Source organism: Myxine glutinosa, chromosome 5 (genome assembly GCF_964187855.1).
Source record: "Myxine glutinosa chromosome 5, kmMyxGlut1.1, whole genome shotgun sequence".
Taxonomy (NCBI): domain Eukaryota; kingdom Metazoa; phylum Chordata; class Myxini; order Myxiniformes; family Myxinidae; genus Myxine; species Myxine glutinosa.
Genome location: NC_136265.1, coordinates 190,055,520 through 190,081,174, shown reverse-complemented (window position 1 = coordinate 190,081,174; position 25,655 = coordinate 190,055,520). Strand labels below are relative to the sequence as shown.

The following is a 25,655-nucleotide window of genomic DNA, read 5'->3' as shown; positions in this document are numbered from 1 at the left end:
GACAAAAGGTTTGATGGAGATTGGGTGAGGCACAGTGAGGTGTTATTTGAGGAGGGGGAAGAGCAAGGCAGAAGGTTTGGGGAGATGAAGGTGAAAGTTGGAAGGAGGAAGAAGCAGGGAGGATGCTTTGAGGAGGAGGGGTGTGGGGGGAGTTTAGGAGGGAGGGGAGGGAAGGGGCAAGGGGGGAGATTTGAAAGGGATGGGTGATGGGGAGGATTTGGAGGGGAGGGGTGAGATTGGATTTTGGAAAGTGTACGAATCATGGGAAACGAACATTTTTTGCAAAATGAGTTTGAGACCTTCGAGTCAAAAATACGTTTGAGGACACTGGAGGAGGGATGGAGTTCTGGATAGTTTAGGGAATGTAGAAAGGAGGAACTGTAAGAGATGGTATTATATATATTTTTTGGAATGAATAGATTTGATGAGCAAGACAAAAGCATCCTTTTGTAGGAAAAGAAGAAAAGGGTGTTATAATATATGAGATAAAATAGTTGTTCAGGGGAGAGATTATACATTTCTAACCGCGTGATCGCGAACGAAGAACGAACGAACAAAAAGAACAAATAAACGAATAAGACCTGGGAAGGAAATAGTTTTTTTGGGGGTTTTTTTTTGTTTGTTTTTTTGTTTTTTGAGTACAGATATTAAACAAGGAGGTACGGGGTGAACGACTGGGACGAAACAGTGAACGAAAATAATTAAATCGCTGAGAGAAAAACAAACCACAAGGTCGGAGACGGTACGGTAGTCCAAGCCTACGAGTACTAGTCCGCAGAATACTCGATACCATTAACCGACGATTGTGTATACATGTACGAAAAATTAGCACCGAAAATTTTCCAAAAGATACGCTATAGGTACATACACCGAAGGATAGATACAGTCTCGACAAAAACACGATTGAGAAATATCACTTAGCTTCGAAAGCGTGAGCGCATGGAGCAGCTTCGAAAAGACGTGACCTCGCCGTGATCTCGCGAGACTTCCCTTAATCAAGGGAAGTCTCGCCAATAGTTACATACCAACACCAAGTTGGGGTATGAAAAACCAACACCAAGAATACTATTAAAGACACCAATAGTTACATACACCGAGAGAAAGATACAGTTTCGACAAAAACACAATTGTGAAAAGTTACTTAACTTCGAAAGCGAGCGCGCATGGACAGCTTTGAAGAGACGAGACCTCCAATCTTGCGCATGCACAGAAAAGCCGCAGGGTGTCAGAGTGAACTCAATTCCTTGTACAATGTGCGCTGAGTGGGTTCATCAAAAATGTAGTGGTTTGAGAGGGTCATTAACCAGTGTGGCAGCAACATTCAAGTGTAAGGTGTGCACAGAGGGAGCTGCAGACGGAGGAAATGTTGAGTTGGATCTTGGAGACGGCGTGAAGCTGGAAGGTGTGAAAACATTTTGTTACCGAGGAGACATGCTGAATGGAGAAGGTGGATCAGACTCGGCAACGGTTGCTGGAGTGAGATGTGCATGGAAGACGTTTCGGGAACTGAGTGGCATGCTGACGAGGAAGGGAGTGTCGTTGAAGCTGAAGGGAAAGGTGTATGCTGCATGTGTGAGAAGTGTTACGATTTATGGGAGCGAGACGTGGGTAATGAATGTAGAGCAGCAAAGAAGGCTGGAAAGGGTGGAAATGCGAATGGTTCGGTGGATGTGTGGAGTATCGTTGAGAGAGAGGAAGCCAAATGATGAATTGCAAAAGATAATGGGAATAGAGCCTGTGATGGATGCTGTGAAGAGAAACAGTTTGAGATGGTTTGGTCATGTGTTGAGGAAGGATGAAAGTGACTGGTTGAGAAGAGTGATGGAAATGAATGTGGAAGGAAGTAGAGGACGGGGAAGACCGAGAAAGATTTGGCTAAAGATGGTGGAAGAAGAAATGCGGGCAAGGGGGTTAACAAGGGGAGATGCAGAAAATAGGGCAAAATGGAGATGATTGTCTTGGGGACCGCAAGGCTAACCCCCGCTCTTGCAGGGAAAATGGCCTTTAAAATGCCTGTTGTTGTTGTTGTTGTCTTAATTATCTCATCTGACCCCCTCCTAAGCCCCGCCCACTATTACATCATTTCCTGTTATGTTCTGTCCCACAAGGCTGGGAATTTCCCAGGGAATTTCAAAAGGAAACCACACCCACCAGTCTTATATAAAGGGTTGAAGCACAGGATAAATTTAAACAATTTCCTGCTTCTCTTGAGAATGGACTGCTGTGCTGAGCTGGAGTGGGATAACTTTGGCCTCCCTTGGGGTCAAACTACCTTATGGAACTCAACCTTCAAATTGATGAACTGGATTCAAACCTCCTATCAATGGAGGTAAGAGTTTATTTATTTATTTATTTATTTTTACAAAGTTTGATTTATATACAGACTTGGCATTTAATATGGAATTTTTTTTTTTTCTTGACTTGGGTTTACTTTCTGAACTCAGTATATCAATCTGGTGAGTTTCTTTTACCCTTCGGTGATGTCTTTGTTGAAAGAACCATGTCACTGATTGTCTTTCGCAGCAAGAAGTCAATAACAGGATTATATCACAGGTGGCGTGACAAAATGTAAGGACAGGTACATTTGACGATTGGCTTCACAATCAGGTATATAAGGGTTGTTGCGTTCTGTATTAGTGGAAAACAACTGCTGCACGTCTACAAAAGTTATTGCCGCTTCCTCTGGAAATGGTCCGTCAACTTGACAATGCTGTTTGTCATGGAGTGGTGGCTTCACAAAATTCTGGCATGAAACAGCGTGCTATTGCTCGGCAGTATGGCATCACTCAAGGTCAGGTGTCAAAGATCCTGAAACGAAATGCTCAGAGGGGTGCCCCTACTCCAATACCGAGGCCAGGACGTCCACGCAGAACCACAAGGAGAGATGATCGCCAGCTGCACCGGTTAGTCTGCAATGGCCGTACCAAGTCAGTTAATCGGCTTAGGGCTGAGTGGCAGCAACTGAGAAATGTGCCTGTATCCAGAAGGCTAGTCAACCAACGACTGGTTCAAGCAGGTTATCGTGTCAGGCGTCCCCTGAGAATGCCACGCCTGACCAGCCAACGCAGCCAGCGCCGATTGCAGTGGGCCAGAGAGCACCGTCAATGGCCGCCAGGACACTAGAATCACGTGACCTTCAGTGACAAGTCTAGATTTCTGGTCTATCGTCAAGATGGCCGCGTCCGAGTGCGCAGACAAGTGCATGAAGCCCACAACGAAGATTGTATCGTGCCAAGAGTCCAAGCTGGAGGTGGTGGGGTGACCGTTTGGGCTGCTTTCCATGCAGGGGGCAAAACTGACCTGGTTGTTCTGAATGGAAACCTGAACCAGTTCAAGTACAGGGTCATTCTGGAAGAAACATTGCTTCCATTTGCTCGTGCAGCATTTCGAGGAAACGTTGTCTTCCAAGATGACAATGCACGGCCTCATCGTGCTCACATGATCCAACACTTTCTTGCTGACCGTGGTGCAGAGCATATGGAGTGGCCTGCCATGTCCCCGGATATGAATCCGATAGAGAACTTGTGGGCAGAATTAACGCGTCAAATCGACAACTTGGACCAGCAGCCTACCTCTGTGCGTGAATTGCAGCAGACTATTGTCACTGCATGGCAAGCGATTCCTGTCAAAACCTTGGCAAATCTCGTGAACAGCATGCCTCGACGTGTACGTGCTCTCCTGAATGCTCGTGAGGGTTACACGAAGTACTGAACTGTAATTTTACTGTCCGTAATCCCAGTCATAATTTAGCTTTTGTTTTTGTTGAATTTTTTTTTGGCTAATGTGCAAAATAAAGAGATACTTCTGGAAAACGTACAGAAGTTTAACACAGTACTGTCCGTGAATTGAGTTCGATATCAGTTTACATCACTTTTAAGGATCAATTTATTTGCTGCGAAATGTCAAATGTGGTTTTTGTTTCTTTTAAAGGTCACATTAACAAAATCTAGAATAATTTCAACATAATTCCAATGAACTTTTGGTTCTAAGTCATCTTGAAAAGTAAGTTCACCCCCACAAAAAAAATATTCCATATTAAATGCCAAGTCTGTATATTGGAATCAGATGAAGATATCAAAAAGTATCAGAAACATGTTCCTTGTGGATTTTGTTTTTATGTTAAATCATCGGTTGGTGAAGAGTATAACAAGTTAGAACTTTACAGAGGAGAAGATGCAGCTGAGGAATTTGTTAAGAGACTTGAGGATGATTGTGTAAGACTTGTTAATATAATGTATAAAACAAATAAAGAAATGTCGCTACCTAATGAAGAAGAAGAAGATTATAAAAATAGTAATACTTGTCATATATGTTCAGAGAATATTGAAAATAAAAAGGTCAGAGATCATTGCCACATATCAGGAAAGTTCAGAGGAGCAGCTCATGAGTCTAAATTATAAAACACCATCATTTATACCCGTACTCCTTCATAACAACTCACATTATGACACCCATTTATTCATGAAACAACTCAGCAAAACACCCGGTGATATTTCAGCGATTCCAAAGACAGATCAAAACTACATTTCATTCAGAAAAATATAAATACAAATCCCAGAACAAATATTAGATTTCTTGATTCATATAAATTCATGACAAGTCCTCTAGCTTCTTTAGTATCAAACATGGTCATTTCCGATTCTTTCAAGTCACTTTGAAGATATCAACTTGTTAAATAAGAAGGGTATTTATCCTTATGATTTTATGAGTTCATTTGAAAAGTTTAATGATGCAAAACTTCCATCAAAAGAAAATTTCTATTATAAACTTAACAAGTCGAAGTGTATAAAAGAACACAGGAAGTATGGGATAAATTCAACATATTTAATATGGGTGAATATCATGATCTTAATGAAAAAACTGATGTATTACTATTAGCTGATGTATTCGAGACATTCAGAGATGTTTGCCATAATAAAGAATCATATGGTCTCGATCCTGTAAATTATTTCACAGCACCTGGTTTAGCTTGGTCTGATATGTTGAAGATGACAAAACAGCCGTTGGATTTGTTCATTGATGTTGATATGTTATTGATGATTGAGAAAGCAAAGAGGGGTGGTATATCACAAGTATGTAGTAAGAGGTATGCTAAAGCAAATAATAAATATCTTCCAGATTATGATAAGGAAAAAGATTAATCATATCTTATGTATTTTGATGCTAATAAACTTTATGGGTGGGCAATTTCGGAAGCATTACTTCCGTGGTTTTAAATGGGTTAATGAGAATAAGCATTAAGCATAATGAGTTATTGAGAGATGTTCTAAGGCATACTCATAAAAATTTAGATAAAAGAGGTCTGGAGGTCAGCAACCTGTGACCCAGTAATACAATTTGTAACCTTCTCCTCGTCCAGAGGTCAGCAACCTGTGACCCAGTAATACAATTTGTAACCTTCTCCTCATCCGGAGGTCAGCAACCTGTGACCCAGTAATACAATTTGTAACCTTCTCCTCGTCCAGAGGTCAGAAACCTGTGACCCAGTAATACAATTTGTAACCTTCTCCTCATCCGGAGGTCAGCAACCTGTGACCCAGTAATACAATTTGTAACCTTCTCCTCGTCCGGAGGTCAGCAACCTGTGACCCAGTAATACAATTTGTAACCTTCTCCCAGTCCGGAGGTCAGCAACCTGTGACCCAGTAATACAATTTGTAACCTTCTCCTTGTCCGGAGGTCGGCAACCTGTGACCCAGTAATACAATTTGTAACCTTCTCCTTGTCCGGAGGTCAGCAACCTGTGACTCCGGAGCCGCATGTGGCTATTTAAGGACTTGTGTGTGGCTCCCAAGCCTGATGAATAAAATCTCCATTTTCTCCTTATAAATGAATCTTCAGAAAAATATTTCAGTGTCGTAAAAGGATAAAATAATACTTGAGAACTTTGACAGTGAAAAACAGGAGAATACATCTGATTACCGGCGAAATCTGCGAGCAAGGCATACACATTGTGCTCTCGGGGCCTTCTCTCCACTACGTGGTTATTTCCACCATCTTGTCGGCAATATGTCTCCAACCTGCAGCACAGCCTCAGTTTAGAATTTGAACCCCCTTCTAAAAAGCTGGTGACATCCTGATCCTCACTGGGCAGGTAAGCGAGAATTTAAATAACAAACTTGTGTGTAAATAACAAACAGGATGTTGTTTTGATAACTCACATTTCAATAGAGGGTGCATGTGCAATTGACGTCATCACATTTGCTGTCCGCCATCTTGGAGTACAAGCAAGGAAAATTACACGTGGACTGCATCATTGTAAGTGCATTTGATAAAATGGTGAATTTTTGGGCATTTCTTTTGTTGTGGTAATTGTACTGATAGGGAGGATCGGATGTCCTATCATAGACTGCGTACGGTGCAACAATACAAACATTTTGATGTGGTTTGACTTGTAGTTATGAGGGACGTTCGAGAGGGATTTGGAATGAGATTCTTACAGTAGTTAAAAGAAAAGGCAAGTGTGTGTGTGTGTGTGTGTGTGTGTGTGTGTGTGTGTGTGTGTGTGTGCATGTGTGTGTGTCTATGTCTGTCTGTGTGTGTATGTCTGTCTGTCTGTCTGTGTGTGTGTGTGTGTGTGTGTGTGTGTGGGTGCATGTATGTGTGTGTGGGTGCATGTATGTGTGTGTGGGTGCATGTATGTGTGTGTGTGTGTGTATGAGTGTATATGTGTATGCTTGTGTATGAGTGTGTGTGTATGTGTGTATTTGTTGCCATCTTTCACTGGGCTCTGAGAGAGAGTAATAAAAGCAAAGCACAACGGAGCTGGTGTCAATCCATTTACTCTAAAATGGCGGATCGTTGCAACAGCCCGAGCCACGTGATTAGCGGTGTCCAACCCCGTGATCGACCAGCCGACTGTTGTAATACGACACACAAGAAATGTTCCTTTTTGGTTGGACAAATGAACAAATACCGGTTCATTGGAAAACTATGTGTTGACGTCGTTCCCTTTAGAAATTTAATATACATTGTATATCTATTATATATCTATAATTCCACTAATCTCTGTGTGTATGTTTGTATGTTTGTCTGTGACCGCTGTTTCTCGACAACTACCGGTCCGATATACTTTAAACTTGCCAGGTATATTGCTGGGGACCCGAGGATGTGCCTTTTCAAGGTTTCATATTAATCGGAGAAGTAGTTACCGAGCTATGTCCAAAAAACGATTCAACCAATCAGAGAGCAGCGAGCTATCACGTGTGCCGAACGTGGCGAACAGACTCTGCCTCGGACGGCACATTTGAGAGCGTATTCATTTATTTCACGTTGGAAAACTATGTTGCCGTTAAACTATGTTTTAAAACTAATTAAAATTAATTTGCGATTCATTCGCTTTCCTGCGCGTTTGTGCACGCGATGGCGATTTCTTTACCAAACTCCGCAAGCCGTTCGCTTTGGACCAAACCATTTCATGTAAATAGAGGGGGGGGATTGTCACCGTACTCGCAAGCCGTTCGCTTTGGACCAAACCATTTCATGTAAATAGAGGGGGGGGATATAATTTTAGATATATATATAGTACGGGCATGCCCTAATACATTTAAATTTAATATACTTTAGAATTTAATGAAAATGTAATATACATAATATACATTGTGGTTATATAGCTTGGATACAAACAAAAGTTCCTTTTTTATTAAGAACTAGCTGAAGTACCTGGTGTTGACCAGGAAATTCAATGAAACATGTATTTAAATATTTCCTGCATGACAATGACAAAACATATTGCTCGATCATTCCTGGGAAGAACCCAGGCAGGGTATAAGAACATACTCGCTCGAGGTCTGAACATGGAAGTGTTTATAACAAACCTGTGTAAAGCAATCTTTTTAAGAATAGGTGCATGTGAAACACTGACAATTAAATACGTGTTGCTGAAAAAAAATCACTCGATAGAACCTCAACATACGATCTTCACAAAACATATTACTCGATTGCTCCCAGGAAAAAATAAAAAAACACAGGCTGTGTATTAGCATAATACCCGACAGAGGCCTGAAGGCCAACTATGTCATAAAAAAAGTAATTCAATTTTACTTTTTATCCGAACAGCCCTTGACCTTCCTCTGGCTGAAAGAGGAGGCTGTGCAAAGTTTGGTTGCACTCGTTCCTGCAGGATCTGAATGCATAAACAAACACACAAACTTTCTTCTTTCTATATTAGATGTGTGAAGGTATTGTTTCCTGAAATGTGGTGTTAATTTACCATATAAATGAAACTGATATATTTACAAAACTCAATTATAGTCTAAAAATTATATTATTGGACAAAAACAATTAATATTCTTTTATTTCACCTTTCATCCTTTGAACGTCACTCTGAGCATTATATTTTCATTCTCTACTTCTATGTATATCCCATGACCTTTCACACTTGTCTCATGTTTCACTTATAAAACGTTATTGTAGGGATTGGTGAAGAACTAAAGTAAATTTAATAAACAATCTGATATGATGAAATAGCATTTATAAATAAACATGTTTTATAAAAATATAAAGTAATAAAGTTAAAGTACACGAATTGTTAACAACCATATACGTGTTGCTGAAATATGTATCTGTTTATTTTAATGAGGATTTTTTGAAATTTAATCAACAAATAAAGTAATTTTATAAGCAATACTGATTAGTTAAATATTCATTTCCTATTAGTTTAAATTATTTCACAAAAATAAGGAAAAAATGTTAATCACACTTTGTCATGAGAAGGGACAGGAACATATTTCAGCTGGTTGGTATGCAGAACCAAAGTAGTGAGTTTAGTGAGTTTATCAAACACTCCATGAGGGAGAGACTGGAGCTTGTTTGGCGCCAGATGCAGTAATGTGAGACTGGTTAGTTTATCAAACACTCCATGAGGGAGAGACTGGAGCTTGTTTGTCTCCAGATTCAGATATGTGAGACTGGTTAGTTTATCAAACACTCCATGAGGGAGAGACTGGAGCTTGTTTGTCCCCAGATGCAGTAATGTGAGACTGGTTAGTTTATCAAACACTCCATGAGGGAGAGACTGGAGCTTGTTTGTCCCCAGATGCAGTAATGTGAGACTGGTTAGTTTATCAAACACTCCATGAGGGAGAGACTGGAGCTTGTTTGTCCCCAGATGCAGTAATGTGAGACTGGTTAGTTTATCGAACACTCCACGAGGGAGAGACTGGAGCTGGTTTTGGTGCAGATATAGCTTCTTTAGTTGATATATATCGATATATATATTGTTGTGGAAATGCCTTGGAGGGTTAATAATGCAGAATATCGTGTAAATGTATCCAGGATTAAATGCAATAACGTAAACGTGACTTAATTACTTATGATATTAGAAATGCATCACTTATGTAATGGTTAGAAATTGTCTCCCTCTCCCAGTGTCTGTGTCTAAAAATCTCAACCATTTTGACACGAATTTTAATGTTCTCACATTTGTAAATCTGTCTCTATGTTCTTTTGAAGTGTTCGATGGGCCATGAGCACCTGATGGGTGGGAAATTGAAACTTGGTGTTAACACCAACAGAGGCAACGGCAGCTCAAGGGTCACAGACGAGTTTGCCCCGTCCGCAGACTAGACCGTGGGCCAATGTTGAGTGAGAGGGGAGGGTCATGGCATGTCGTTGATTAAATATGGGCCCAAGGGGATAAAATGGTGTAGTGTGGACGGAAGCCAGAGGAGAAGCCGAATCAGCTTGGTGCGAACTGGTGTGCGCTTGGTTCACTCGAACCATACTACAGCCATACCCTCTCCACTCCTTTCAAGGCCAGATCAATGGGACACAGCAGCACATTAACTGACAGAGCAGCCGGGACCGGATCTTGGCCATCCTGCAGCGGTGTCTCGCCAGACACCGCATGGTATTTCTCTCTCGTGATTCCCTCTGTCTCTCTATAAACCGATTTGGTGTCCCCAATCTGCAGAGCAGCACGAAATTTGGATGGGAGATCCAGCAGGGGGAAAAAGGTCTTCAAAGACAGTTGACCTCATCGTCAAATTGAGACGACTCCCTGGATTCAAACCAGGTAACTGAGACCACCGGAGGGCTACATCAATATGATTAAACATTCCATGATATACAACGTAGAACAGCTGATGACATGCAACAATCTACCACGTAAAAAACAATGTCTGTTTGTGTGTTTGTACTGATGTCTGCAAGGGGAGGTGTTAAAGGCCAATCGTTTAACATGAATGTGTGTTCACTACGGTCTTTTCTTCGCCGACGAAGTCTCTTACCTGGGAAATCCCCTCATTGCAGCTTTCTGAGTCAAAAGTCCAAAGCACTCCTCAAAACAGCCACACCCTCATCATCTGCATCAGCTTCCTGTCTCTCTCCTGCCCCATACCCAATCACTCATGGGCTGAACCACATAAGTCAAACTCAGTGGGGGAGGGGGAGGAAGAAGAAGCATCAGCGAGGAAAAGAGGTCGCAACCATAACGAGTCAAACCCAGGGGTGAGGTGGAGGGGGAAGGGGGGGGGGGGAAATGAGGGTGAGTGGTGAAGAAGAAGTCACAGACCGTAACACCCCCTCCCTCCCCCCCCCCCGCCCCACCCCTCTAAAAGAAGAAAATTTTACCCCAAGCAAAGTTTTCTTTTACAAAGGCAGGTACACAATTGTTAGTCTCAGCACAGCATAATGCAGTGCAGTAAACAAACAGCCACATCTCGTTGTGACATTTACAGGCAGCAGGGCTAATACACATGTGCATCACATAACCTTTAAGCAAGGCTATTTTGCTAACATAAGCAGCCTTACCTACCATGTCTATGCAATCTTCCATTCCCAGGATGGGATCCAAATCGGTGCGGGACTGCGGGTTACCGCATTCACCTCCCGATAGTCCATATATAATCTTGTGGAACCATCGGGTTTGGGTATGAGTACAATGGGCGAACTCCTGCTGCTCTGACTGGGTTTGAGGATGTCATGCTCTCGCATATATAGTACCTCTTCGTGAACCTTAGCTAACTTGTCAGGATTTAGACAATATGGGTGTTGCTTAATTGGTCGAGCATTCCCAACATCAACATCATGTGAAGCAAATGATGTGCACCCTGGCTCATTAGAAACAGGCATGGTTATAAGGGGAGCTGGTTTAATCGATGGCTGTGGCTTCCCTATCATTTGACAGGTATGACAGGTCTAACAGTGCGCCACGATGTCCTGATGCAATTTCGGCCAATAAAATTGCGCCATGATCCTAACCTGAATTTTCCTGATTCCCACATGTCCTGCCATAGGAATTTCATGGGCCAGCTATAAAATTTCAAGATAATAAATGGGTGGTACCACTACTTGGTGCACAACAGACCTTGTCACATGACCAGCCTGCAGTACACCTGGCTTTATAACAACCAATGGGACTGCAGTTGTCCCAGCAATGATTATTATCTGAGCCTCTGGATTCACAAAACATACAAAATCAACAACAATAATATTTTAAAAACTACTACATCATCATTATCAAAATCAGAACAACTACAAAAGCCAAATAATCCCCAAATATAAAAACAAATAATCACTGAAAGTAAATAATTTAATATAATTACCGGATGTAATTCAGATATAATTTGGAGTTTGATTTTGATTTTACCAAACTTACAATCCTGTATCTGCAAAGCAACAAGCTCCAGTCTCTTCCTAGTGGAGTGTTTGATGAACTTACACAACTCGCATATCTGAATCTGCAACAAAACAAGCTTCAATCTCTCCCTAACCGAGTGTTTGATAAACTAACCAAACTAACAGCGCTGGTTCTGCGCAACAACCAGCTGAAGTCTTTACCCAGTGGAGTGTTTGATAAACTTACCAGACTAACACATCTAAATCTGCGCACCAACCAGCTGAAGTCTCTTCCTGTCCCTTCTCTTGTCAAAATCTGTACGAGCTCCATTGCTCTGATCAAGAGTTAACTTATTCCCAAACAGCTCCTACAAACTATCATGGAGTCTCATTATTCCAGAGGGATTATGCACATTATGTACAAGTTATTAAAAATATAAACATTAATGTAAAGCAATGTATGCAAAGTGTGCATGAAAGGAAACTCCCCCCACCCCCCCCCCCCCCCCCTGTGGTATTCATAGTTAAAAATAAACGGTTGATATGGAATTTCTTTCTTTTAATTTTCCACAATTCCTCTCAAAATCAACTCACAAAATCAACAACAATATTTGACAAACTACAACATTATTATTATTATCAAAATCAGAACAACTACAAAAGCCAAATAATCCCCAAATATATACTGAAACGCAAAAGAAACTTACCACCTTTGAAACCTTTAAATATCAACAATAACACTGCGTGTAGTAAATGTGTGAACTTATTTGTGGACAATAGTGTCCTTACTGTCAGACAAAACGGTCACGGATGGCCACTTGAACCTTCAATGGTCACTTCATAGCACAGCTGTTGAACAGCCGTTTTGACTGTCAGTGATTAGCCAAGGGGTATGGGATGATTTCAATGAGCTGCACGTGATGTCTTGATATTGGCTTTAAAAAGGCCAGTGCAAAATGGGCATTTCAATCAACATGCCACGATTGTCAAGGGATCAACGGCAGCGTGCCCTGGGCATGCTGCAAGGTGGACTGAGCTACCGTGAGGTGGCACGTCGCCTTGGCTGTTCACACCAGACAATATCGGGCCTGGTGGACAGAGACACCCTCCACAACTCTGCAGATGACAGACCTCGATCAGGGAGGCCAAGAGTCACCACTGCAAGGCAGGACAGGCAGATGGTCCGAAGTCACCTGCGGGATCGATTCCGTCCAGCATCCCACACTGCGGCAGCAACTCCGGGGCATGCAAACCCACGGATCTCCAATGATACTGCACGAAGACGACTGCATGACTATGGTCTGACTGCCAGAAGACCATACAGAGGCCCCGTGATGACGGCTGCCCATCGCCGCAACCGACAGAGATGGTGCCAGCAGCATCAGCGGTGGACCTTGGCGCAGTGGAACAAGGTCGCTTTCAGCGATGAGTCAAGGTTCTGTGTGGACAGTCCTAAATTGTAACAGTTCAGAATAAAACAAACCAACAATTGCTAATTGAAATATTGGCATTTTATTGATGACATGTCAAGTTTTTGACCAAGATACACCATTTCATCAGTTTGTTCTACAGTACAGAACAGCACAGGGTGCAATGTCAGTCCCCTTTCAATAGCGTGTGTGGCCACCATTGTTTTGGATACAGGCAGTGCATCGTCAGCGTATACTGCCTACCAGTCTTTGGATGGAATGCTGCTGGATTCTGTCCCACTCAGTCCTCAATGTCTGAAGCAGCTCTGCTCGTGTCCTGGCCCTGCCAACTACGCGTCTCCCAAGCTCATCCCACAGGTGCTCTATGGGATTCAGGTCAGGGGAGAGCGCAGGCCACTGCATGGTGTTGATGTTCTCGCCTTGGAGAAATGCAGTGGTAAAGCGAGCAGCATGGGGACGAGCGTCGTCATGCTGAAAGGTTCTCAGTTCTGGGTGGTCTAGCAGGAATGGCAGCAGATGAGGTCGCAGGATGTTATCCACATACCGCTGGGCATTAAGATTCCCATCCACAACCACCAGTGGCGTCCTGTACCGGCCTGATATGACGGCCCACACCATCACACTTGGGCCACCCCACCTGTTGGCTGGACGCACGCAACAATCGGCATATCGCTCGCCAGTTCTTCTCCAGACACGCTCACGCCCATCAGGACTGTCCACACAGAACCTTGACTCATCGCTGAAAGCGACCTCGTTCCACTGCGCCAAGGTCCACCGCTGATGCTGCTGGCACCATCTCTGTCGGTTGCGGCGATGGGCAGCCGTCATCACGGGGCCTCTGTATGGTCTTCTGGCAGTCAGACCATAGTCATGCAGTCGTCTTCGTGCAGTATCATTGGAGATCCGTGGGTTTGCACGCCCCGGAGTTTCTGCCGCAGTGCGGGATGCTGGACGGAATCGATCCCGCAGGTGACTTCGGACCATCTGCCTGTCCTGCCTTGCAGTGGTGACTCTTGGCCTCCCTGATCGAGGTCTGTCATCTGCAGAGTTGTGGAGCGTGTCTCTGTCCACCAGGGCCGATATCGTCTGGTGTGAACAGCCAAGGCGACGTGCCACCTAACGGTAGCTCAGTCCGCCTTGCAGCATGCCCAGGGCACGCTGCCGTTGATCCCTTGACAATCGTGGCATGTTGATTGAAATGCCGATTTTGCACTGGCCTTTTTAAAGCCAATATCAAGACATCACGTGCAGATCATTAAAATCATCCCATACCCCTTGGCTAATCACTGACAGTCAAAACGGCTGTTCAACAGCTGTGCTATGAAGTGACCATTGAAGGTTCAAGTGACCATCTGTGACCGTTTTGTCTGACAGTGAGGACACTATTGTCCACAAATAAGTTCACACATTTACTACACGCAGTGTTATTGTTGATATTTAAAGGTTTCAAAGGTGGTAAGTTTCTTTTGCGTTTCAGTATACAAACAAATAATCAAAACAACAACAACAACAAGCATTTTAAGGCCATTTTCCCTGCTAGAGCGGGGGTTAGCCTTGCGGTCCCCATGACAATCTTCTCCATCTTGCCCTATTTTCTGCATCTCTCCTTGTTAACCCCCTTGCCTGCATTTCTTCTTCCACCATCTTCAGCCAAGTCTTTCTCGGTCTTCCCCGTCCTCTACTTCCTTCTACCTTCATTTCCATCACTCTTCTCAACCAGTCACTTTCATCCTTCCTCAACACATGACCAAACCATCTCAACCTGTTCCTCTTCACAGCATCAATCACAGGCTCTATTCCCATCATCATACGCAATTCATCATTTGTCTTCCTCTCTCTCAACGATACTCCACACATCCACCGAACCATTTGCATTTCCACCCTTTCCAGCCTTCGTTGCTGCTCTACGTTCATTACCCATGTCTCGCTCCCATAAATCATAACACTTCTCACACGTGCAGCATACACCTTTCCCTTCAGCTTCAACGACACTACCCTCCTCGTCAGCATGCCAGTCAGTTCCCGAAACTTCTTCCATGCACACCTCACTCCAGCAACCGTTGCCGAGTCTGATCCACCTTCTCCATTTAGCATGTCTCCTAGGTAACAAAATGTTTTCACACCTTCCAGCTTCACGCCGTCTCCAACATCCAACTCAACACTTCCTCCATCTGCAGCTCCCTCTTTGCACACCGAACACTTGAATGTAGCTGCCACACTGGTTAATGACCCTCTCAAACTACTACATTTTTGATGAACCCACTCAGCGCACATTGTACATTGAATGGAATTCACTCCGACACCCTTCCTGCACACAGCACACGGCCACTTCACAGTTCTTTCCACCTGACCACATGCTTTACCACTTGCCATCACCTTCGATTTTCCGATATTCACCTTCAGACCTTTTGTCTCCATATATTACTTCCACTTGTTCATCTTCTCCTTCAGTCCATCCATACTTTCTGCAATCAACACCAGATCATCTGCATACAACAACTCCCACAGTAAACCCTCCTTTACGTTCAGAGCCAGCACATCCATCACAGCTACAAATAGTAGTGGACTTAGTACCGACCCCTGATGCACTCCCACCTTCACCTCAAACTCACCACTGTTCCCGTCCTTCGTCCTTACAACTGTGCGCGCTCTTTTATTCATTGCCGTCCGTGGCGAATCTGCATATGGCGATCCGCAAGTTTCACGTTTAGAAAGTAGAAACCATCACGGCATGTCCTCATTCACTTGAACTCGATATCTCTTTTTTCATTCCAAACAACATAACTCCAATCACAAATTAAATAGCATTAATATAAAAAAATAAACTTTTAACAACATTCGTGACATAAACAAATGTATAAATCCTGATGTGAAGTTCCGTACGGGTGGGTGAATACAATTACGAATTCAAAATCGTAATTGTTTTCACTCAATTCCAATCATCAATTGATACTTTAACAAAATACTGTTTTAAATGACGGTTGTGTTTGGATATTATCAAACCCGCACATTGCCGTCATCTGTCCACTTCCACATTCGCGGCAGGTTCATAATTCTCATCAAAATCTAAACAGTATTTGAAGAATTTCAAAAAAAGCCACATCACTTCATATCGGTAAATATTTTTCCATTGTGTTTGGAAAAACTGGAAAATTGGAAAACAATACAGCCTATTTTACTCCAGGGTGTCCCAGGATTACCCTCCCCCCCCCCCCAAAAAATATCGTTGCGATCGGTTCAGCCGTTTTTGCGGTACCTGGGATCAGACGGACAGATAGATATTTGGTGAATTATAGCAAGATTATCAAAATCCTTGAAAACTACAAAAGCCAAATAATCTCCAAATATAAAAACAAATAATCACTGAGAGTAAATAATTTAATGTCATTACCGGATGTACTTCAGATATATTTTGCTGTAAAATTTTGAGGTTACCAAACTAACAATCCTGGATCTGGACCAAAACCAGCTGAAGTCTCTTCCTAGTGGAGTGTTTGATAAACTAACACAACTCACACGTCTGGAACTGGACTATAACCAGCTGAAGTCTCTTCCTCGTGGAGTGTTTGATAAACTAACACAACTCACACGTCTGGATCTGGAGCAAAACCAGCTGAAGTCTCTTCCTAGTGGAGTGTTTGATAAACTAACACAACTCACACGTCTGGAACTGGACTATAACCAGCTGAAGTCTCTTCCTCGTGGAGTGTTTGATAAACTAACCAAACTCACTGAACTGTGGCTGTACCAAAACCAGCTGAAGTCTCTTCCTAGTGGAGTGTTTGATAAACTAACACAACTCACACGTCTGGAACTGGACTATAACCAGCTGAAGTCTCTTCCTAGTGGAGTGTTTGATAAACTAACACAACTCACACGTCTGGATCTGGACCAAAACCAGCTGAAGTCTCTTCCTAGTGGAGTGTTTGATAAACTAACACAACTCACACGTCTGGAACTGGACTATAACCAGCTGAAGTCTCTTCCTAGTGGAGTGTTTGATAAACTAACACAACTCACACGTCTGGATCTGGACCAAAACCAGCTGAAGTCTCTTCCTCGTGGAGTGTTTGATAAACTAACCAAACTCACTGAACTGTGGCTGTACCAAAACCAGCTGGGCTCTTCCTGTCCCTTGTCTTGTCAAAATCTGTACGAGCTCCATTGCTCTGATCAAGAGTTAACTTATTCCCAAACAGCTCCTACAAATTATCAGGGAATCGCATTATTCCCATGGGATTAGGCCAGATTAAGAAAAAAGAGTTGGTGATCGTCCCCGCCCGACCCTACGAAACACACCCGACCCGAAACTTTTTTTTATTTTTTATTTTGAAAAAATCATTAAAAAACGATCTTTTCACAGTCAAATTTGGCGCCGTTCTGCACCGCCTGCGCAGTGCGTGCTGCGCGGTGCATGCTGCGCAGAGCGTCGCAAGTGCCTCGGGCAACTTCACCCATTTTACGTTAGCCATTCATGGCGGCTATTGTGTGAGATTTTTCCCGCTGAAATCTATTGATTCGTGCTGCTATGGACACCATTCTCTACAGCTGTGGAAGTGTGTTCACGGAGATCAACAACAATGGTGATGACGATCCTGAACAGGATACCAGACTCGCTGATCTTTATGTTCGTGCCAATCTGAACTGTGCTTCCCCTATATAACTAGCGTACGACTCTGCTGGCGATGAAATGCTCTGCATCCACTGTGGTACTGAGGAGAATTTGGTTGAAAAGGCAGGGCAATACCCTCATTGTAACATTTGTACTGCAAAGCCAGTACCAAAGCGTGGCAGAAACCTTGTTCAACATGCTCGATAGTTTCAAGGTGCCAAGGGCATGGTGTTTATCTGTTTTTCCGATGTCATGGTGGATATACATGCACAGGTGTCTTGCCCTTTCACTACCAAGCTCAGCTTGGACGTTCAACATCATCCAAAATCACACAAACACTGTGTTTCATAGAGATTTGGGCAATGTCTGTAAATCTGTGAGATGAATGAAGAAATTAAATCATTTTGAGGAGAAAGGAGTTTATTTCATATTTTTCCATGTCAACAAAACTCAATGGAAAGTAGGGGGAAAAAAAACAAAAAAAAAACCTCCCTCCCTACCCGAACTTTTGAGAAAAAAGGACGATCACCAACTCTTTTTTTAAATCTGGCCTTATGCACATTATGTACAAGTTATTTAAAGTACAAACATTAATGCAAAGCAATGTATGCAAAGTGTGTATGAAAGGAAGTCGTAACCCCCCTGTTGTATTTATGATTGAAAATAAAAGAGTCGGTCGATATGGAATTTCTTTATTTTAATTTTCCACAATTCCTCTCAAAATGAACTCACAAAATCAACAAAAATGATATTTGAAAAACTACATTATTATTACTGGTGAGGTACCCGTGCTATGCACGAGTGAGAGGCCAGAAGCAAACAGACAATGCAGAAACGGCGAATGCTAAAGCATGAAACCAATAAATTCCACATTCCTGTTTTTTTTTGTATACAAGATCGAGGCTCGTGAAAGAGCTAACATTAATCGCACAAAAAGACAAACCGACACACAAAACACAAAAAACAAGGGGAGCGGCAGACAAGATGGGGAGAGAGGGGGAAGGACACAAACACAACATTTGAGAGCAGGGACATCGGGAGGACTTGGGGGGGAGGTGGGAGAGGAATAAAACATATGAACACTGCAAGGACTCTGGGGTGAATTACCGGGGGTAGAAAAGATCAAGGTTTTCGATGGGGGAAGATAAGAGATGGTGGTGAACAGCTGTTTTAAAGACCCGGAGGGAGGAGTGGGATTGAAAAGAGTGGGAGTTTGTTCCATAGGCAGGAGAAAAGAGGAATGAAAGAGTGAAGGTGAGCAGAGAGCCTAGACTTTGGCAGTTTAACCATAAGAGGGTTGCAGGCAGATCTTGTGCGACCTGAAGGAATATTGGGGGGACAGAGCACAGAGAGAGCTGGGGGAGCAAGGCCGGAGAGGAGTCGGTAGAAGACAGAAAGACCACCAACCTGCCTGCGGTGAGTGAGTGAAAGGCCCTCGGAGTTGACTACATCGCAGGAGATTCCAATGATTCTGAAAGCTTTGGCCTCAACAGCGTGAAGCCGAGCAAGGTGTGAGGCAGGAGCACCAGCCCAGAGGGGGGAACAGTATTTTATTGAGCTGCGGATGAAAGCCTTGTAAGTGGTGAGGAGCTCAGGTGTGCCAAGGAAGGACTTCGCACAACGGAGGATGCCCAGTCGGCGACTGGCTTTGGAGGCCAGCTTTGAAATGTGGTTTTCCCAAGAAAGATCATGGCAGATAGTGAGACCCAAAAGCTTGAGCGACAGAACTTCTTGGAGAGGATTGTTGAGAAAGTAGATGGGAGGGTTGTCCAGTCTGTCCTTTCGGAGAGACATTGTAAGAGTGTGAGATTTGTCAGGATTGAAAGACATGTTCCACTTGTTTGACCAGTCTGTGATTTTGTCCAGGTCTGCAGAGAGTGAGGAGGCTGCAGACTGCCGATCTGAGGGATGAGGAATGGAGCGGCAGGTAGTGGAGTCATCAGCAAAGAGATAGAGAGGATTTTCCAGAGAGTCGGAGAGGTCATTGATGAAGACCAGAAATAGCACAGGGCCCAGAACACTACCTTGGGGAACTCCAGCCAGAACAGGAAGGGAAGATGAGAGAAATCCATTCAGGGCCACACGTTGCCTATGACCAGAGAGGAAATCCGCAAGCCATGAGTGGAGATTTCCCTGAATACCATAGGAGGTGAGTTTGGTGAGCAGAGCTGGGTGCCAGACCATATCGAAGGCTGATGCCATCTGGTCCAGTTGCAGAATCAGAGTCGAGGTTTGATAAAAACTTCTCCACCCTGTCAGGAGAGAAGGACACAGAGTCCAGGAGCAGTTGGGTTCGACTGGGAAAGGTGGGAACAGAGAGAGATGGGTTTGGGACACAAGATTTTGAGGCAAACACAGAGTTGAGGCATTCGGCTTTGTCACGTGCGGTGTCAACTGTGTAGTCATTTGAGGTAAGGGAGGGGATGGAGGGGGAGCAAACACCAGAAACGGATTTGACCAGACGCCACCAGGATTTGGAGGAAGGAGACAGGTTTGAGAGTTCAATCTTGAGTGTGGAGAGATAGTGCTTCCTGGCACTCCTGAGGGTAGAAACACACTTGTTTTGAGCTTGGTGGAAGGAACTGAGATTGCCTTCAGTTGGATTTGCCTTCCAAGACGCAAAGGCAAGTTGTTTCAGGGCAACTGCCTCACCACAAGATTCAGTGTACCATGGACGGGAGGAAGGGTAAGACAACTGAAGACGAGGTGGGATAAATCTGTGCATGAGAGAGAGCAGTTTGCTTTGGAAGAATTCCCAGGAAGAATTGATGTCAGAGGCATTAGAGATGGGAGACCAGTCCAGTTGATTGATGGCTGCTTGCAGACCGTGCCAGTCGGCCTGAGTGAAATGCCAGACTCGTCGGCGCTGAGGAGGCTCTCTGAGAATGGCCAGTGAGATGTCCACTTTAACAAGCACATGATCAGAAGAACCGATTGGAGCAGAAGAAGAGCAGCAGACATTTGCAGGGAAGTTAGTCATAACCAAGTCCAGAAGAGAAGATACTCCATTGACTGAGATCCGGGTCGGGAAATTGACAGATTGTGTCAGTCCCAATTAGTCGCAGAAGTCCTTTGCTGAGGTGCCATGGCTGTTGAGAGATGAACCCACACCCAGCCAGCTGGCATGATGACAGTTGAAGTCGCCACATATGAGGAAGAGAGAGTTTGGATGAGTTGATAGAAGTTGGTCCATGTTGTCTGACAGAGAAATGTAAATGGAGTCATCACTGTTTGGAGGACGGTACAGAACACATATGAACAAAAGGTGGGAAGCCATAGCCAGAGGTACTCCTGTGGGTGGGATGGAGAGAGGGCAGTGCAGAAAGAGTGAGGAAGAGAGTTTTTGATAAAGATAGCCACCCCACCACCAGGACGAGGATCAGGTCTATCGTACCGGAGGAGGGAGTAACCAGGAAGAGATATTAAGGAATCAGAGACATCTTGAAGGAGGAAAGTTTCTGTTAAGCAGATCAAGTCTGGATTTTCAGAAGCAACCTGAATGGAGAGATCAATCAGGTTTGAGCGAAGGCCCCGGATGTTTGAGGTCCATACCGTTAGTGAGGAGAGAGGGGGAGCATCGGGTGCAGGACAGGGGAGGGGAGGGGTAGGGTCAGATGAAGGGTGAGAGGGGGATGTAGGAAGAGCAGTTGATAGTGTGTCAGAGATCACAGAAGAGTTACAAGAAAGGGAAGGATGAGGAGGACGAAAGGTTTGATGGTGATGGAATGAGGCACAGTGAGAGTTTGTTTGAGGAGGGGCAGAGGAAAGTAGAAGGTTGGGGGAGGTGGAGGTATAACATAGGAGGGAGAGGAAGTGGGGAGGAGGCAGCTTTGAGAAGGAGGTGGGAGGAGGGAGAATTTGGGAGGGATGGTTTGGGGGGGAGATTTGAAGGGGAGGGGCAAGGGGGGAGTTTAGAAAGTGGATGATTAATGAAAGATGAACATATATAACAAATTGGGTTTGTTGTGATTTTCAAGTTAGCGATTCGTTTAAGAACGATGGAGGAGGGATGGAATGAATGAGAATTTAGAGCATGGAGTGATTTGGAATCATAAGAGATTGAATATTTTTTTGAAATGGAATGAGTTGAAGAGGAAATTGAAAGGAGCCTTTTAAAGAAGAAGAAAAACAGCGTGTTGGAATAAACCACTGAATAAAACACTGAAGGGGATAGTTGAAACATATTTAAACAGAACTGTGAAGAACAATCTTATATTCACAAAAATACCAATGGGGAGAGGAAGCCTAGAGCGACGACCACGAGTCACTTGAACAGGGCAAAAGGTGGAAGGCAAGGGGAAAATGGGGGCGGGGCGAGACAGCGCACGTGGGCAGAGGCAAAAGCACACGAGGAGAAAGGGAAATAAAAGTTTTTTTGGTTTGTTTTTTGTTTGTTTTTGGGGGGGGGTGTGGGGGTTACAACGTTAGACAAATAGTAGATGTTTGGTGAAGCTTGGTGGAGAAGGGGAAATCAAAAAAGCTAGCAAAACAGCGAAGGAAGGAACAACCTTCGACGGGGGAAGCCTGAGGCTGCAAGGCCTTGCTCGTGACGCGGCAAACAAACGATTAATTTATGAAAGATAAACACCGAGAAACTTCCAAGGGGGACACTATAAGTTCACACACCGAACGATAAATACAGTTTCGACAAAATACAATTGTGAACAGACTTAACTTTGAAAAACGTGGAGACCGTGTGGCCCGCCGAAAACCTCTGCCACCGTCTCCAAGATCTCGCGAGATCTCTCAAAGATCTCTGTAGCACCTTTAGTCACACATCAGACATGGACAGTAAGTTTGTGAAGGACTTCCATGAAAAACGGACCCGTTCACAAACAAACGGGTGCGTTCACGTATAGAAACATTGATCGTGGGTCCGTGGCGAATCTGCATTTGGCGATCCGCGAATTTCATGTTTAGAAAGTAGAAACCATCACGGCATGTCCTCATTCACTTGAACTCAATATCTCTTTTTTCATTCCAAACAACATAACTCCAATCACAAATTAAATAACATTAAAAAATTTTAAAAAAACTTTTAACAACATTCGTGACAAACAAATGTTGAAATTCTGATGTGATGTTCCGTACGGGTGGGTGAATACAATTACGAATTCAAAATCGTAATTGTATTCACTCAATTCCAATCATAAATTGATACTTTAACAAGATACTGTTTTAAATGACGGTTGTATTTGGATATTATCAAACCCGCACATTGCCGTCATCTGTCCACTTCCACATTCGCGGCAGGTTCATAATTCTCCTCAAAATCTAAGCAGTATTTGTATAATTTCAATAAAAGCCACATCACTGTTCATATCGGTAAATATTGCTGCGGTTTTGTGGTTCTATAATAAAGGTTAATTTCCCCTCCTAGGTAGTTACACTACAACATGTAGCCTCGCAATAGTTCAGTTATTTCTTCGTAAATGTAAGCGTCGTCCTTTTCCTGTGTTAGTTTTGCGTTGAGTAGGCCAGTGAAAATTAGGTGCCCTTATTATGCTTCGATGCTTTTGGTTTTGGCGCAAAATACCATGAGGCAGGCCTGAACAAGTCGACCGAGGCCGAAGGAAGGCGGGGCAGGAGGAGTGGGAGTGACCGGTAAGAACGAGCCGCCAATCAGGGCTCGAGGGGAGTGGCTCACCACTGGTGCAAGAGGCGGGGTTTGGAACATTTGATGCGGGCTAGGGCGGGCCGATATAACCCTGTGCCCAGAGCCCCCCCACGTCAGACCACAGAGGAGACACGCTGAGTTATGAGTTGAGAGTCAGAGCAGTTCGGGTGAGAAGAGTTACGAATCGGAGTTGTGAGAAGATGCGCGTGAGATTGCGTTGTGTCGAGTCATGTCGGAGGAACTGAATAACTCTGTGTATACGAACTTTGCCCTGCTCCCCGTACTCCGCACAGTATTAATCGCGCTGTAAAGACGACCCGCACCGGGCCACAGACGCACGTATTTTCCTTCTGCCTGCCTTTGGGGATATACGCGCCGCGAGGATTTTCCCACCTGCCTGCCTTCGCCGGGACACGTGCTGTGACCGCCAGGGGGCCACACCAGGTGAGCTGTTCCCAGAGCGACCGAAGCAGGCGCGCTTTGCGAATGAACTCCTCTTCCTCCATCTCCCTGTTTGTGTATGTGGGCCCATTGTCTGGGCTTTATACAGTCACGTGAAAAAGTAAGTACACCCCATGTAAAGTTTTGACTTTTTCAACATATTTCAACATACAGATATGTAGTCCATTGTATAATTTAAATAAACATAAATGCAAATTTCGCATGTGGAAAAAGTAAGTACACCCTTGGATCTAATAGGTGGTATTGCCCCCTTTTGCAGAAACAACCTCAAGTAGGCATTTCGTATAACTGTGTACCAGTCTCTGACATCGAATGGGAGAAATTTTTGCCCACTCCTCCATGCAGAATTTTTTCAGCTGTGCGATGTTTGAGGGGTTTCTTGCATGCACAGCTCGTTTCAAATCCTCCCACAACATCTCGATGGGATTTAGACCCGGGCTTTGACTTGGCCATTCCAGAACCCTCCATTTCTTTCTTTTCAGCCATTCCTTGATGGATTTACTGGTATGTTTAGGGTCATTGTCATGTTGCAAGGTCCACCTTCAGTTGAGCTTCAACTTTCCGACAGATGGCCTCACATTATACTCAAGCACCCTCTGGTACAATGAAGAATTCATAGTGCATTCTACGATGGTGAGCTGCCCAGGCCCTGATGCAGCAAAGCAGCCCCAAACCATAATATTTCCACCACCATGCTTTACAGTTGGTATCAGGTTCTTGTGGTCAAATGCTGTCTTTGGTTTTCGCCAAACGTGTCTTCTGGTACTGTGGCCAAATAGCTCTACCTTTGACTCATCTGTCCAGAGCACATTGTTCCAGAAGTGCTGGTCCTTGCCCAGGTGTTCATTGGCAAACCTTAGTCTTTCCCTGATGTTCTTTCTGGACAGCAAAGGTTTCCTCCAGGCACACCTCCCATGGAGATCAAATTTGTGCAGCCTCTTTCTAATGGTAGACTCGTGCACTTTGACATCAACAGTGGCAAGAGCTACCTGTAGGTCCCGTGATGACATTCTGGGGTTCTTCGAGACTTCTTTCAGCATCTTGCGGTCTGCTCTCAGGCTGAACTTGCTGGGGCGGCCTGGCTGGAACAAGTTGGCAGTTGTTTGGAATCTTCTCCACTTGTGGATGATCGTCTGGACAGTCGAATGATTTATTTCAAATTGTTTGGAGATCTTTTTAAATCACTTCCCAGACTCGTAGGCATCTATAACCTTCTTTCTGAAGGCCTCAGAGCGCTCTTTTGATCTAGGCATGGTGACGCTGCACACTTCAACAACAAAGAGCAAACCAAACTAAATGTCTGAGGTTTAAATAAGACAGATCCATCCAAGATCCTCTCTAACGATGTTCTAATCATTTGCACCTGAGCTGGTGCACCTGATTCTAATTTTAGGTATTTGAAGTAGTGACAAATGTAGGGGTGTACTTTCTTTTTCCACATGTGAAATTTTCATTTATGTTTATTTAAATTATACAATGGACTACAAAAGGTAAATGTTTCATGATATTTGTTATATTATATCACCTTTATCTATAAATATTGCTGAAATGAAGATCAAATAGCTGTATGTTGAAATATGTTGAAAAGGTCAAAACTTTACATGGGGTGTCCTTACTTTTTCACGTGACTGTAAGTAAGACTGATTAAGACTGCCCTGTGTCTCTTCTTCTTCCAAATCATTGTAAATAGTATATAAATCTGTTCTTCCTTTTGATTCGACCATCTTGTGTTTTCCATCATTGGCTTAGCATGGTACGAATTAGATCGCTCTGATCGGGTTCTATAAGAAAGGTAACAGCACGGGTCACGTGATACGCCATCTGCTCGGGCATACGCAATCACGCGTGGTTCGTGTGAGACTCAATCCCCGCTTCCACTGCGGCGTGGGTACTCAAGGTACGTGCGAAATTGTCCCGAGACCCTTTTCCACATCTGCCCGGAAGTGGCGACTCAGTCTCGCGGTTTCGAAGACCC

At 43.9% G+C, this 25,655-nt stretch overlaps 1 protein-coding gene across 1 annotated transcript in view; it reads left to right on the top strand.

Annotated features, from left to right (window-relative positions):
- LOC144892179 (uncharacterized) overlaps positions 1-17,232 on the top strand; it is a 65,273-nt gene extending 48,041 nt beyond the window's left edge. The window contains exons 4-5 of the mRNA XM_078777442.1: positions 11,625-11,867; positions 16,420-17,232. Coding sequence (XP_078633568.1) covers positions 11,625-11,867; positions 16,420-17,232 — 1,056 coding nt within the window. The remainder of the gene's footprint in view (positions 1-11,624; positions 11,868-16,419) is intronic.
- Positions 17,233-25,655: the final 8,423 nt, after the last annotated feature.